This window comes from Pongo pygmaeus, chromosome 6 (assembly GCF_028885625.2).
Source record: "Pongo pygmaeus isolate AG05252 chromosome 6, NHGRI_mPonPyg2-v2.0_pri, whole genome shotgun sequence".
NCBI lineage: Eukaryota > Metazoa > Chordata > Mammalia > Primates > Hominidae > Pongo > Pongo pygmaeus.
The window spans coordinates 37,764,550-37,778,572 of NC_072379.2; the positions used below are offsets into that span (position 1 = coordinate 37,764,550).

At 41.1% G+C, this 14,023-nt stretch overlaps 1 protein-coding gene across 1 annotated transcript; it reads left to right on the plus strand.

Annotated features, from left to right (window-relative positions):
- The first annotated feature begins 5,972 nt into the window (after nt 1-5,972).
- CDC14C (cell division cycle 14C) lies at nt 5,973-9,656 on the plus strand. Its single transcript, XM_054495948.1, has one exon. The coding sequence runs from the start codon at nt 6,227-6,229 to the stop codon at nt 7,670-7,672; it is 1,446 nt and encodes a 481-aa protein (XP_054351923.1). The 5' UTR covers nt 5,973-6,226; the 3' UTR covers nt 7,673-9,656.
- The last annotated feature ends 4,367 nt before the right edge of the window (nt 9,657-14,023 follow it).

A 14,023-nucleotide genomic window follows, 5' to 3' on the forward strand; every position in this document is an offset into this window, starting at 1 on the left:
AATATATTCCACTACTCAGAAGCAGATAATATACATTTTATCCTAGAAATGTAACATAGGATATTGCTCTAACCCAAAACTACCCTGGGAAAATGAAAGGAGGTGGTGAGTGTGTGTGTGTTCAGCAATGGTATCCTCATTTTGCATAGCAGCAAGTCAACAGACAATTCTTAAAACTGAAAAACAGGGCTAGGCATAGTGGTTCATGCCTGTAATCCAAGCACTTTGGGAAGCTGCGGTGGGTGGATCACCTGAGGTGAGGAGTTCGAAACCAGCTGACCAACATGGCAAAACCCTGTCTCTACTAAAAATACAAAAATTAATTGGGCATGGTGGCAGGTGCCGGTAATCTCAGCTACTCGGGAGGCTGAGGCAGGAGAATTGCTTGAACCCAGGAGGCGGAAGTTGCAGTGAGCCGAGATCATGCCATTGCACTCCAGCCTGAGTGACAAAGCGAGACTGCATCTCAAAAAACAAAACAAGACAAAAATCTGAAAAACAAGAAATTATGACATAAGCCAATTGTTTTAGAAATACAGGTGGACATCATACTCAGGAGAAAAAAGATTAAAGTGATTGTCCCTAGCAAACTAATGTAACCACAAATAAAAAAGTAAAATTACCTAGTTTTTCAAAGCTGTTTATCACATTAGAGCAGCTGTGCCCAACTTGTCTCCTGTTTTCTCTCAAAGTCTTTATGTTTTTGTATCTTTGCTGAATTGTTTAATTCTTTGCTGACGCTTTCTAGTTTTTGTTTCGTTTTGTTTTTTTTGCTGTGTACAGTCATTTCTCTGTATCCATGGGTGATTGATTGGTTCCAGGACCCCTCTTGGATATCAACATATGAGGATGCTCAAGATTCTGACAAAAAATGGTGTAGTATTTGCATATAACTTATGCACATCTTCCTGTATACTTTAAATCATCTCTAGGTTACTTAGAATACCTAATACAATGTAAATAGTTGTTATACTATACTAGTTTCTTATTTGTATTATTTTTATCGTATTGCTGTTTATTATTTTTAATATTTTTCATCTGTGGTTGGTTGCTTGTTGGAGCATTTTCAATTCACCTGCTTTAAAATCTTTGTTAGATAATTTTAACATTTGGGTCACCTTAAAGTTGGTATATACTGATTATCTTTTTTTCATTCAGGTTGAGATATCCAAATTTCCTTTTTGTATGGGGACCCAAGTCATATAAGATGATGGGCCCAACCTACTCCAGTATTATCATACAGTCACATTCTGAAGTTCTGAGGATCAAGACTTCAACACAGAAATCTAGAAGGAGGAACACAATCCAATTCCTAACAGCAGTATAAATGGATCCCCTCTTTAGTATGATTTTTAGACTTTATAGGAAACATTCTCATTATTTCTCAGTTATTTTTGGCGTAATGAATGAAGTTTCTTCTGAATGTGGCAAGAAGTGTGAATTACTTGGCTGCTCAACCACAAATGGGATTTGCAGGGAGAAGCTGGAGCTGTGGTCTCCATTTTCCTAAGAATGGTGCCAAGAATAAAAAGCAATGAAGGGTTTGTGATAAAAGAGTAAATAGTGTAAAGATGTTCAAACACATTTATGGAATAAATCTGTATTAAAATGAATATTTGTATTTCCTTAATTTCATTAATAATGAAACAAATGAAGAAAATTACCAATATGTTGAGTTCATACAATTTTTAAAAAACACATATTTTGCTTTATTTTATTTTAAAACTTACTTGTATTTATTTGTTTTTAAATACAAGGTCTCACTATGTTGCCCAGGATGGTCTTGAATTCCTGGGCTGAAGTGATTCTTCTACCTCAGTCTCTCAGGTAGCTGGGACTACAAACATGTGCCCAGCAAAGATATACAATGTTTTCTACCAATTCTTCTCTATCCCTTCTTCCTGATAGAATACAAGCTTGAAGGCTAGAAGTGCAATGGTCCTCAGCTCATATTAAATTGATAAACATTCCTGAAGTAGTAGTCATAGGCTTAGCTATTGGCTAAAACAAAAAACAAAAACAGAAACAGCAGCACATGAGTATGTGTTATATTTATTAACTGTGCATTTTTAAAAGGTAGAGTTTTCTAATTAGTTGAAAAATTTCTTACTATATCAACAATACAAATGTGTTTAGAATTCATATTATGTCATTGTTATTATAATTGGACCTCAGGAATGTAAACAGAAATGTATTTGGGAGAGGTGCATGTCGCTGCTGACCCTGTTGGGCTATTACATTCTTTTAGACTAGAAAATGTACAGGTGACACTAAGCCAGTGGCAGAGAAATTGGAAGATTTGTTGAGTGCTGTGACCCTACTCAATTCTTCATAATTTTTCTAGCAGCTCTCACATATTTTTAAAATTTAAAGTCCAATTTTCACTACCAGATAATTTTGACTGGCATTGGCGTGACAATGTCTGTTTTCTCAATGACACCTAATAGTTCTTACTCATTACTTGTCACTGGCATGAAGGGCAAGCAGCTTAGTTAAACTGTTCATAGGCCTTACAAAGCCTGTCTTTTATTCTTATATGGAGAGGAAAAACAATCCTGGAGTGAAAATATGTCTTAATTTAAAGACGAATTAAGTGTTATAAATGGCTCATAAGCACAAACCTCCTGAATTGTTCTGATGCAAGAGGAGCAAATAAAAGTACCACGTGAAATCCCCACCTTAATCATTTTATTTTATGACAAATATCTTGCTTGTATTCCTGCATTTTCTTATATGCCAAATAATTTCCAGCTTGAAAAATAACTAGAAGCCATAAAATCATTTACTGTTGTATTATTTAATTAGTCATTTTACAACTCTTGTATTTCCCAAATCCAATATCCCTTATTTTTTGTATTTTAGGTTATTTAAACTTCACAGCCATACAAACAGATGTATCAGATAAGCATGTGAGATGGTATGTTGAATATATTACCATACAGTATTTCTTTATGCAGAATTATACACGGCAAATTCTCAGGTGCAGTGATCAAACAATAAAATAAGATGCAAGTACTCTGGGAACCACCAAGTTTAGACAGAGGATTGTAAGCTAGAAAATTAGGAAACGTAGGAGAATATTGACTTTACATAGAGGGAACAGAATGAGTATAAGCGCCAAAGCAAGTATAGCTTCTGGGAACAAGCTTATAGCTGGAGCGCAAACGAAAGGGAAGGGAGAAAGCCAGACTGCAGAGGTGACTCCATGACTGATGCCATAGTTTCTCTTTCCCCAGGAGCACAAACAAGCAGCTGTGAGTAGCTGGGGATAATAATCTCACCATAAAATTCAGAGGAGATTCAGGATTGGATATGTATTTAGGGAAGAGTAACTAAAATAGACAAAAAATGAGGACTAGAACTTAGGATGGGGGAAAGACTTAAAAGAATAAGACTAAGGGAAGAATAAGAGGTTTTAGAAAGACATAAAGAATGGAGGTGACCCATTGAACAACTGGGTCACCTAAAAAACATCCATCTAAGGCATCCATAATGTTGACCTGAAATAAAAGTCTAAGGCAAAATCAGCATAAATAAAGAATTTGTTGTGTCCAAATTTGAGGAGTGTAACCCGGGAAACACATATCCAAATTACGTCAGAGAAGTGCTTTCAGTTGGGGAGGTTACAAGCAGATTGATTTTTAAGGACAAAATGAAGAGGTATAGCAAGGTGGTCTCAGCCTGTTCATATAGAAATATCATTGGTCAACAGAAAGAAGCTAACAGATGATTGGCTAAAGGCTACAGCACTTCTTGGAATAGTCATTATCAGTTTGTGATGAACCCAGCTCCCAGAATTCTTATAAGTTAAAAAGGTTCAGGAATTTCAAGGGAGTAACTGTGGTGTCATGACCACCATATTTGGCCATTGTAATTTAGTTATCCTCATTTGTTGGGTTTTGTTTTCAATAAGCATGACCAGTGAGAACCTCCCCTTTTGTTTTCTCCAACCTTACAGAATAGCTTACTTTTCCACGCAGCCTTGACTCTGTAAAGTTTAGACGATCTTGGAGACAATTAGTAGACTGCTCTTCAAACCTTCCTCTAGTTGTCTGTATATCCCACTTTATGCAGAAATGGTGGTCAAAATTGTAGCTAATTTGGGTGAGAAAATAAAACTTTCTCCATGCCCAACACCCTCCACACACATTGGAGTTCAACAGTAAAGGTAGAAGGAGCAAAAGGGATTCAACAATGAAAAATAAATAACCTCTCTGAGAAAAGTAGAGCCCTTTACTTTCCTCCCACAGAGAAGCGGCTATGGACATATCTTTTCAGGTGTGTCAAAAGAGTCTGTTCCTGTGGTTACCTGAATAACAAAGACCCAGGCAGAAATCATTGAGTTGTAGATAGAAACACTCTCAGACTAGCCAGACAATTGCAGGAGGACTGGGGAAGGAAGAATAAGATAGTATCTCCGGAACTTAAGGAGAAGATCTCTTGAGAAGTAGATGCCAATAACTAGAGGGAAACCACCTCAGGCTGAAAGGATAGATAACAGTCTCCATCGTCTCCGGTGCCACGTGGTCAATCATTGTTGTTTCTCTCTAGGAGTCTGCTTTATTATTTTTTCTTAGAAGGATGGCCTTCTCAGCTTACCTTTCACTTATTTCAGATATGGCTACCCAGATTAAATTTTACATGAGCATTTCACTCGGGGACGCCAAAGAGAATAAGGAGGGGCTCTGGGACTCAAGTTTACTTCATAGAAGAAGGGATCTGAGTGGCCCAACCTGGATGAAGTGACTTTTCTAATCAGTTGTCTTTAGGATTTTTTAAATTATTATAATCAGGGGTCTAAGTGTTCATGGATAGTGTGGTGACTATACAAGCAAATTCCAAGAGCAAGACTGTCTAACATGAAAGGTTGCATTTCTTAGCAAGAACCAGGTCTCTAGCAAAGAGCAAACATTCAGTAAATTGTTTCTGAATCTATTAATAAATGATAAGAAAAGGCAAGGGAAATCAACATCCTCACTGCATGCCTTCAGACATGTGTTTCCTATCAGATATGGGTATTCCAACAGAAACTGGAAAAAAGAAAATACAATGCATTCACTGGACAGAAATATTGTGGACAGGGGGCAAGCATTGGGACAGTGGTGAACAAAATTAGTCTTGAGGTCCCCATTAATCAAAATATTTGTGGCAACCAGAAGTTGGAATCTTTAAGGACAAATATGAATCTTTACCTATCTCCTTTTACTCTTCTCTCCTTTCTCCTAAACTAATTCCAATATATACATTTACTTTTAAAATTTCATAAAGCTTATCTAATTGGGAATTTAGGTCTCACTCCTTGTGAACACCAGAAGGATATAAATGATTAGGGGAAATCCCACCAAACAGAAAGGGCAAGAAGATGTATGAATGAGTAGTAAGCTCATGAACAACCCATCAGTCCTCTTCTTTATTTTACCCCCAACACAGAACTTAGGGATGAAGCTTCATGAAGCTCTCTTTGGTGAAGGAGAGAGAGGCCTGGTTCCCTTGCCAAGGAGTGCAGAGCTGCATGTTGGCTCTGGGATGACACTGGGTATAAAATTTATCACTTGTGATATCCCTGTGTGATCTTCTACACACATTGTTTAGCTTCTCCAAGACTTTTCTTTGGAAAGCCCACATAGAACACAAAAAAGAAATGCCATCTTTTAAACTATCTATTTAACTATCTTGTGCTCCCATGTTTCCAAGGTTGGGCTATTGGGAGAGTTGGTGAAAGAGCAATATGTCAACATTAACTTGTCTCCAAGCAGGCATGACTTTCAATATCAAATGGTCACAATCTCCAACTTTTAATGGATCCTAAATGAGTGCTTCAAAAATACTGTCATTTGGTAATAAAGTCATACTCAAAGTAACACTTAACTTGGCTGAATTTCCAGAGACTGGAGAGAAGGTTAAGATCCAGGTGGTTGCTATGACAAGAGCATTATGACTTATTCATCTAACACTTTGTTGATGTCAGTATGATATAGCCCTTCAGCTCATGGTTTAAAAAAGCAAAGGGAGGGCGGTCGCAGGAGGGAGCGGGGCAGGTGCTGCGGGCAGGGCCCCTCCTCCGGCTCCTGCACGACCGCCTCACTCTGGGCTCCGCCGGCTCCCGCCGTCCCCGCAACGCCGCTCTGTGCCCGCCGTCCCGAGAACCCGCGCGGGGCTGGCGGGAGCCTCGGCGGGCGCGCGCGGGGCCGTGGTCGTTGCTCCCTGAGCGGCCGCGGCCGCCTCCATGAAGCGGAAAAGCGAGGGACGGTCGAGCTGGGCCCCCTGCTCGCCGCGCTGCTCTTTGACCTCGCCGGGCGTGAAGAAGATCCGCAGCTCCACGCAGCAGGACTCGCGCCTCCGGGACCCCCAGGACGACGTGTACCTGGACATCACCGATCGCCTTCGTTTTGCCATTCTCTACAGCAGACCAAAGAGTGCATCAAATGTACATTATTTCAGCATAGATAATGAACTCGAATATGAGAACTTCTCCGAAGACTTTGGACCACTCAATCTGGCAATGGTTTACAGATATTGTTGCAAGATAAATAAGAAATTAAAGTCCATTACAATGTTAAGGAAGAAAATTGTTCATTTTACTGGCTCTGATCAGAGAAAACAAGCAAATGCTGCCTTCCTTGTTGGATGCTACATGGTTATATATTTGGGGAGAACCCCAGAAGAAGCATATAGAATATTAATCTTTGGAGATACATCCTATATTCCTTTCAGAGATGCTGCCTATGGAAGCTGCAATTTCTACATTACACTTCTTGACTGTTTTCATGCAGTAAAGAAGGCAATGCAGTATGGCTTCCTTAATTTCAACTCATTTAACCTTGATGAATATGAACACTATGAAAAAGCAGAAAACGGAGATTTAAATTGGATAATACCAGACCGATTTATTGCCTTCTGTGGACCTCATTCAAGAGCCAGACTTGAAAGTGGTTACCACCAACATTCTCCCGAGACTTATATTCAATATTTTAAGAATCACAATGTTACTACCATTATTCGTCTGAATAAAAGGATGTATGATGCCAAACGCTTTACGGATGCTGGCTTCGATCACCATGATCTTTTCTTTGCGGATGGCAGCACCCCTACTGATGCCATAGTCAAAGGATTTCTGGATATCTGTGAAAATGCTGAGGGTGCCATTGCAGTACATTGTAAAGCTGGCCTTGGTCGCACGGGCACTCTGATAGCCTGCTACATCATGAAGCATTACAGGATGACAGCAGCCGAGACCATTGCGTGGGTAAGGATCTGCAGACCTGGCTTGGTGATTGGGCCTCAGCAGCAGTTTTTGGTGATGAAGCAAACAAGCCTCTGGCTGGAAGGGGACTATTTTCGTCAGAAGTTAAAGGGGCAGGAGAATGGACAACACAGAGCAGCCTTCTCCAAACTTCTCTCTGGTGTTGATGACATTTCCATAAATGGGGTCAAGAATCAAGACCAGCAAGAACCTGAACCTTACAGTGATGACGACGAAATCAATGGAGTGACACAAGGTGATAGACTTCGGGCCCTGAAAAGCCAAAGACAGTCAAAAACAAACGCTATTCTTCTCACATGTCCCCTGGCTGTGCTGACCTCTGCACTGTGTAGTGTTGTCATCTGGTGGATTGTTTGTGACTACATTCTTCCCATCCTGCTATTCTGTCTCAAAGGTTTCAGAACATAGTAGCCATCAGGACCCCCTGACAGATAGCTGCTTCTTTCCATTTCAAGGACTAAAACGGTCTTGCATTAAGTAAAAACCTGTGACCAGAACTGAAGGAAGACTCTAGGAACTGAAAACTGCAACAGAAATTAGCACAATTTGAAAACAAAACAAAACTGCAAAAGACTTAGTTGCTTTCCACCTAAGAAGCTAATCAATGGAGAAAATGTCCACTGGAGTTTCAGTAATGAACTTTTGAGTTTGGGTGCAAGCAAATGTCCCGAGACCAGCTCAGTCAGGGAGACCCTAACCCAGTGGCACTAGACACACACAGGGAATATAGAGGTGTAAAGTGGGAAATCAGGGGTCTCACAGCCTTCAGAGCTGAGAGCCCCGAACAGAGATTTACCCACATATTTATTAACAGCAAACCAGTCATTAGCATTGTTTCTATAGATATTAAATTAACTAAAAGTATCCCTTATGGGAAACGAAGGGATGGGCTGAATTAAAGGCATAGGTTGGGCTAGTTAACTGCAGCAGGAGCACGTCCTTAAGGCACAGATCGCTCATGCTATTGTTTGTGGCTTAAGAATGCCTTTAAGTGGTTTTCCACCCTGGGCTGGGTGGGCCAGGTGTTCCTTGCCCTCATTCAGGTAAACCCACAACCTTCTAGTGTGGGCATTAGGGCCATTATGAACATGTTACAGTGCTGCAGAGATTTTGTTTATGGCCATTTTTGGGGCCAGTTTATGGCCGGATTCTGGGGGGCTTGCTCCCAAAAAGAATGACTCAAAGAAGGGCCCAGCTCTCAAGCTGAACAACAAAAGTGCTGTCGTAAATTTAGTCTCAGGTGTAAATACCCAAGCCCTCTGGTACCCAGGGAGCTGGCTGGTCTGTGGTGCATGTGTGTCCCTGTGATGGCAAGCATTGTAGTTGCTGGCCTTCAGAAGAATTGAGGATCTGATGGAGGTTTTTTATATATTTATTTTCTGTTCACCTTGTGACCCTGTGTCAAAATTTGTAAAGATACAAAAGGCATTACTGAAATGGTACTTTCTGTAATTTGATACTATTTGGCTTTATCATCTTCACTTGACTATTTGTAATACTGTTGTAATATTAACTCTGTTAAGTACCCAAGCTGCTTGTCTTCCACCAAAGAGTGCTTTATTAACAAGAATCTGTGAAAACCACATTTAAACACTGTTGCATGTTGTAATACCAGGTGGTACCTTGGTAACCTAAAACTTGCAAGAGAATATTAATGGTAGCTTTAGAAGACTCAGGAGGAGAAACTGACTTCAGATTTGGAAGATGTTGCAAGTCATTCCTTTTTCTGTCCTTTAGGGACTGAAGAACTGGGAGGTTGCCCATTGTTTGGTTGCCAGTCATACAAATTAAAATCATATTTCCTTCCATGTATGGAAAAAACACACTATTGGTTTCTCCCCTTGGAAACAGCAATCCCAAATAATGTCGGCTTTAAAAAAAAAAAAAGTTACCGCTTTTTTAGAGTCCTTCTCTGTAACATTGGATTTTTTTTTTTCCTTATGAGATCAGCCTAAGGCCATTGATAAGGCCTGTGATCTCAGTAACAATGATCTGCTTCTGAATCTCACTGTTGCCTTTGGCTAGGGAACACAACTAGTAACTCTGCAGAGTGCCTTCTCCTGCAGCCCTACTGGAACACAGCAGAGTCTGTGCCATGAAGCAATTAGAGAAACAGAATTGTTTTGCTGCTAAAAAAAAAAAAAAAATGGGGCCCAAAATAAAAGAATATTTAGTACTCACCTCAGTTCCTTCCATAAGATGTGGGTGGTTTAATGATTGTTAACCCATTTTTGCCTGTGCTGGGAGCCTGGAGGGCTGAGATGTTGACAGGCAGTGGGAGACAAATGCTCTCCTAAGTCACAAGGCATGCGCCAGATCAGGAGGCAACTCCATTTTAAGAAGCTGCCTTTTTCACAAAACTGTAAGAAATAAAAGCAGTTGGAATAAACAAGTTGAAGTCTTTAATGCAAAAAGTAATTGAAAGGCAGTGCCTCCATTTTGGTGTACTTTCTTGGAAGAAAGTATGAAATTGACCAGCATCAGGAGAGACGGAAGATGCCGTATTCTCAGCCAAACAAGTGACTCTTTCCCTGCCAGGCACTATGGGGTGGAGTCAGGCTAGCTTTTAAACACTGGGGACTGGATCACAGAAAAACAGTGGTTTTCTGTCCCTGGAAATGAATAGGCACAAAGACCCACTTGGCTGTGGGAAGACCACTCTTCAATAAGATTTCGGTGGGAGGAGGAACATTCCTTTTGCTAGTTTAAGCTGAGACAATATAAATATTTAAACTGTGCCATGCATAAAGCATTGAATTCTCAGGGCACTTCTTCTTCCCCTTACCCTTTTTAAGGCCATCCCCTCCATAAATAATAATCCAGGTAGTTGTGAAAATTGTGCTTCCATCTGATTCCTTCTTAGTTTGGCTTTTCATCCCATCAGAACAAGTAAATGTGTGTGCCACAGCTCTTGTGAGTACTGTCTCCCTCACGGTGAACGAGCCTCCTAGTGTTTCGTCCAAGAAAAGAAAGGGTGTCGGCGGAACCACAGTCCTTTTTCATTTTATAAACTGCCTCTTCATGTTGCCTGCTCAAGTTTCCACCTAGAATTGCTATCACTGTGACTCTTTCTAAAAATCCTTCTGTATAACTGGTTCACTGAAGTTAGTCATAGAAAATTTGTGATTTGGTGAAGAAGCATTCCTTGTAATAACCAAATGACTTGGGATGGTGTGCATAGCAACAGTGTTACACTTATGGGGACCATCTCTAGACTTATGGGGACCGTCTCTAGAATCCAGGAAGTCTCCAGGTCTGAGGGATGGAAAGTTCTTCCTGCTGTGAATGAGAGTGGACTCTTCCCCTCACCCCCAACTAAAACCACAAACACCCAGAATCTTCTGGGATTAGAGTCCTTGTTATAGAAGACCTTGTTGCTATGGAACATGAAACTGTGTCTGTCAGATAGATTCCCTTAACTTAAGAGACTTAAATAGCCCTGAAAGTACACCAGGACAGTTTGCAATGGAATTAAAATTAGAAGTGAATATTTTTAGGTGCCCTTGAAGCTTTCTGGGGACTCAAAATTATCAAGAGTCAAGGACAGTCTGGAGGAAGAGCATCTGCCAAACTGGGTTCCTAGAAGTACGGACGGACGTGGCTTTTTGTAGAACTTGGTGGAGAGCAGCGCCTCATGAGAGCAGAATGGCCTGGCATGGCTAGTGCTTCCCGGCAGCACGCGGCTCTGCCGGCCTCCAGAATTTCCCTGTTCCGAGCTTGATGCCCCTAGCCTGTCCCCTACCTACTTCCTCCCCTCCCCTCTAGCCCTCTCACAGGGGTGATTGCTCCCTCTCTCTTTTCTTGGGCCTAGGCAAGTTTTAGAGGAGTTCCCAAGCATTGTCACGAGGCCAGAGTGCTCGAGGTCAGCGTGCTCGAGGCCAGTGTGCTCGCTGGGCTGGATGGCCTGAGCTTGTGCGTGGCCCGAGGGCTCTCCTGGGGCCCTCCCTTTTCCCACTCACCATCTGAGCCACAGAAGCAGTGCATTGATTGGATGTCTGTTCTTAACATAGCTTCTCTTTCTGCATTTAAAAAAAAATCATTATTGCATTTTGGAAAGCAGTGCTCATCACAAGCAACTTTTAAAACCTATTTTATTGTTCCTTTAAATGTTCTTTCCCGCTGAAACTGCCCTGAAGAGGCTAGCTGCTGTTCTTCCATTTCCCCACATCAGGGTATTCTCCTGGTCACTGAGTGGAGATGACTCCGGATGTGTTTAAAGACTGGACAATTCACCTATACTGTGTAGGAAATTACCTCCTTAATTACCTGGTAGACTTGTCAGCAGACATGTTCATCTGATGATAGTATTGCAGTTTTCTATTAACAATTTGCAGACTTTTATCTGACCTGCACTCATGTACAGATTATTAAAAGTTTTAAAATGTAACTGATCAGTATTGATCAATCATTGTCTTGATTTTTTTTTTACAGTGTATATTTCTAATCGTATTTTTTAAAGCCAAGAGAACTGGTTGAATGGATGTTTATTTTCCTGAAGGTATTTTTAAGATAAATCTTCCTAATGGCCTGTAAACTTTGCATATGTGTGTAGTTTGATACATATTGTCACATTTGAAAATCTTGTGGGTTGTAACTGGTTTTATACAAAATATCGAATAGTGGAAATTGTATAATTACAATCATGTAATTAAAAGTATTAACCCCCAAAAAATAAATAATAAATAAATAAAAAATAAAAAAGCAAAGGGAAAATCTGCAAAGCAGATACCAGACAAGCCTTTGAAAATTCACTTGTCAATAAAATCACAGCAAAGTTGGAAAATTCATCCATCTTTCCTAGTGCTTTTGAAATCCTCACAAGGGACACCTGCCTCCACAGTCAGCCTCTCTGTGACAAATGATATCTGTCATGAGGCTTCTTGAATTCAGGCTGCTACCTATGTGACACTAACAAGAGAAATACTGTGTTTATTCAGATCCATTGATGTGACAGAAGACAAAACGTACTAGAAGAATGGAAAAGTTTATTGAGTACATGCTATTTACCAGGCTCTATGCTAAGAGCTACTTTACTTAGCCTGTTAAGAAGGCTACGTGGTGGCTCATCCCTGTAATCCCAGCAGTCTGGGAGGCCAAGGTGGGTGGATCATGAGGTCAAGAGATTGAGACCATCCTGGCCAACATAGTGAAACCCCATCTTTACTAAAAATACAAAAATTAGCTGGGTGTGGGCACCTATAGTCTCAGCTACTCAGGAGGCTGAGGCAGGAGAATCGCTTGAACCCGGGAGGCAGAGGTTGCAATGAGCTGAGATTGCGCCACTGCACTCCACCTGGCAACAGAGCGAGACTCTGTCTTTAAAAAAAAAAAAAAAAAAAAAAAAAAAAAAAAAAGAAGGCTAAGTTTGCTAAGCCTGTCTACGGCAAATGATGTCTCTCATGAGACTTCTTGAATTCAGGCTACTACTTATATGACACTAACAAGAGAAATACTGTGTGCATTCAGATCCATTGATGTACAGAGGACGTAAACGTATTAGAAGAATGGACAAGTTTATTGAGCACATGCTATTTACCAAGCTCTATGCTAAGAGATACTTTACTTAGCCTGTTAGGAAGGCTAAGTAAAGCTTGTTAGGAAGGCTAAGTAAAGTAGCTCTTAGCATTGAGCTGGGTAAGAAGCATGTATTCAATAAACAAATGTCAGGTGAGTAGAAGCAAAAATGAACTGATATGTCTTATTCTGGTTCTACTAAAGTAGCAGTTGCCAAACTTTCTGGCACCAGGGACCAGTTTCATGGAAGATGATTTTTCCATGGACAGGGTAGGGGAGTAGTTCGGGATGAAACTGTTCCACTTCATATCATCAGGCATTAGATTCTCATAAGGCTCAGGCAACCTAGATCCCTCTCATGCACAGTTCACAATAGGGTTCCTGCTCCTATGAGAATCTAATGCTGCCACTGATCTGACAGGAGGCAGAGCTCAAGCGATAATGCTTACTCACCAGCCACTCACCTGTGTGGCCTGGTTCTTAAGCAGTACTGGTCTGTGGCCCAGGAATTGGGGACCCCTGTACTAAAGCATTTTGAACTGACAGTTCACAGCATGTAAATAAAGTGTTAAAAGAAACAGAGGGCCAGCCACAGTGGCTCATACCTATAATCCCAGCACTTCGGGAGGCTGAGAAGGGTGGACCACAAGGTCAAGAGATCAAGACCATCCTGGCCAACATGGTGAAACCACGTCTCTACTAAAAATACAAAAATGAGCTGGGCATGGTGGTGCGTGCCTGTAGTCCCAGCTACTTGGAGGCATGAATCCGGGAAGCGGAGGTTTCAGTGAGCCGAGATCATGCCACTGCACTCCAGCCTGGTGACAGAGTGAGACTCCATCCTAAAAAAAAAAAAAAAAAGAAGAAATTAGCCAGGTGTGGTGGTGGCGGGCACCTATAATCCCAGTTACTTGGGAGACTGAAGCAGGAGAATCGCTTGAACCTGGGAGGTAGAGGTTGCAGTGAGCCGAGATCATAGCACTGCAGTCCAGCCTGGGTGGCAGAGTGAGACTCCGTCTCAAAAAAAAAAAAAAGAAACAGATGAATGGTTTTCCATTTCCCAAGCCCAGCAGAGGAGTAAATAGTGTAAATATGTGGGATATGACACCAATAAGGAATGCTTTAGTTACAAGTATCAGAATGCCTGATCAAAAATGGCATTACTGCTCTCCTATAGCAAGACATCTATGAGAAGGTAGTTGCTGCTGTTTGATGGCCTGTGCTCTGGGTTGGCATTTAGGTGAT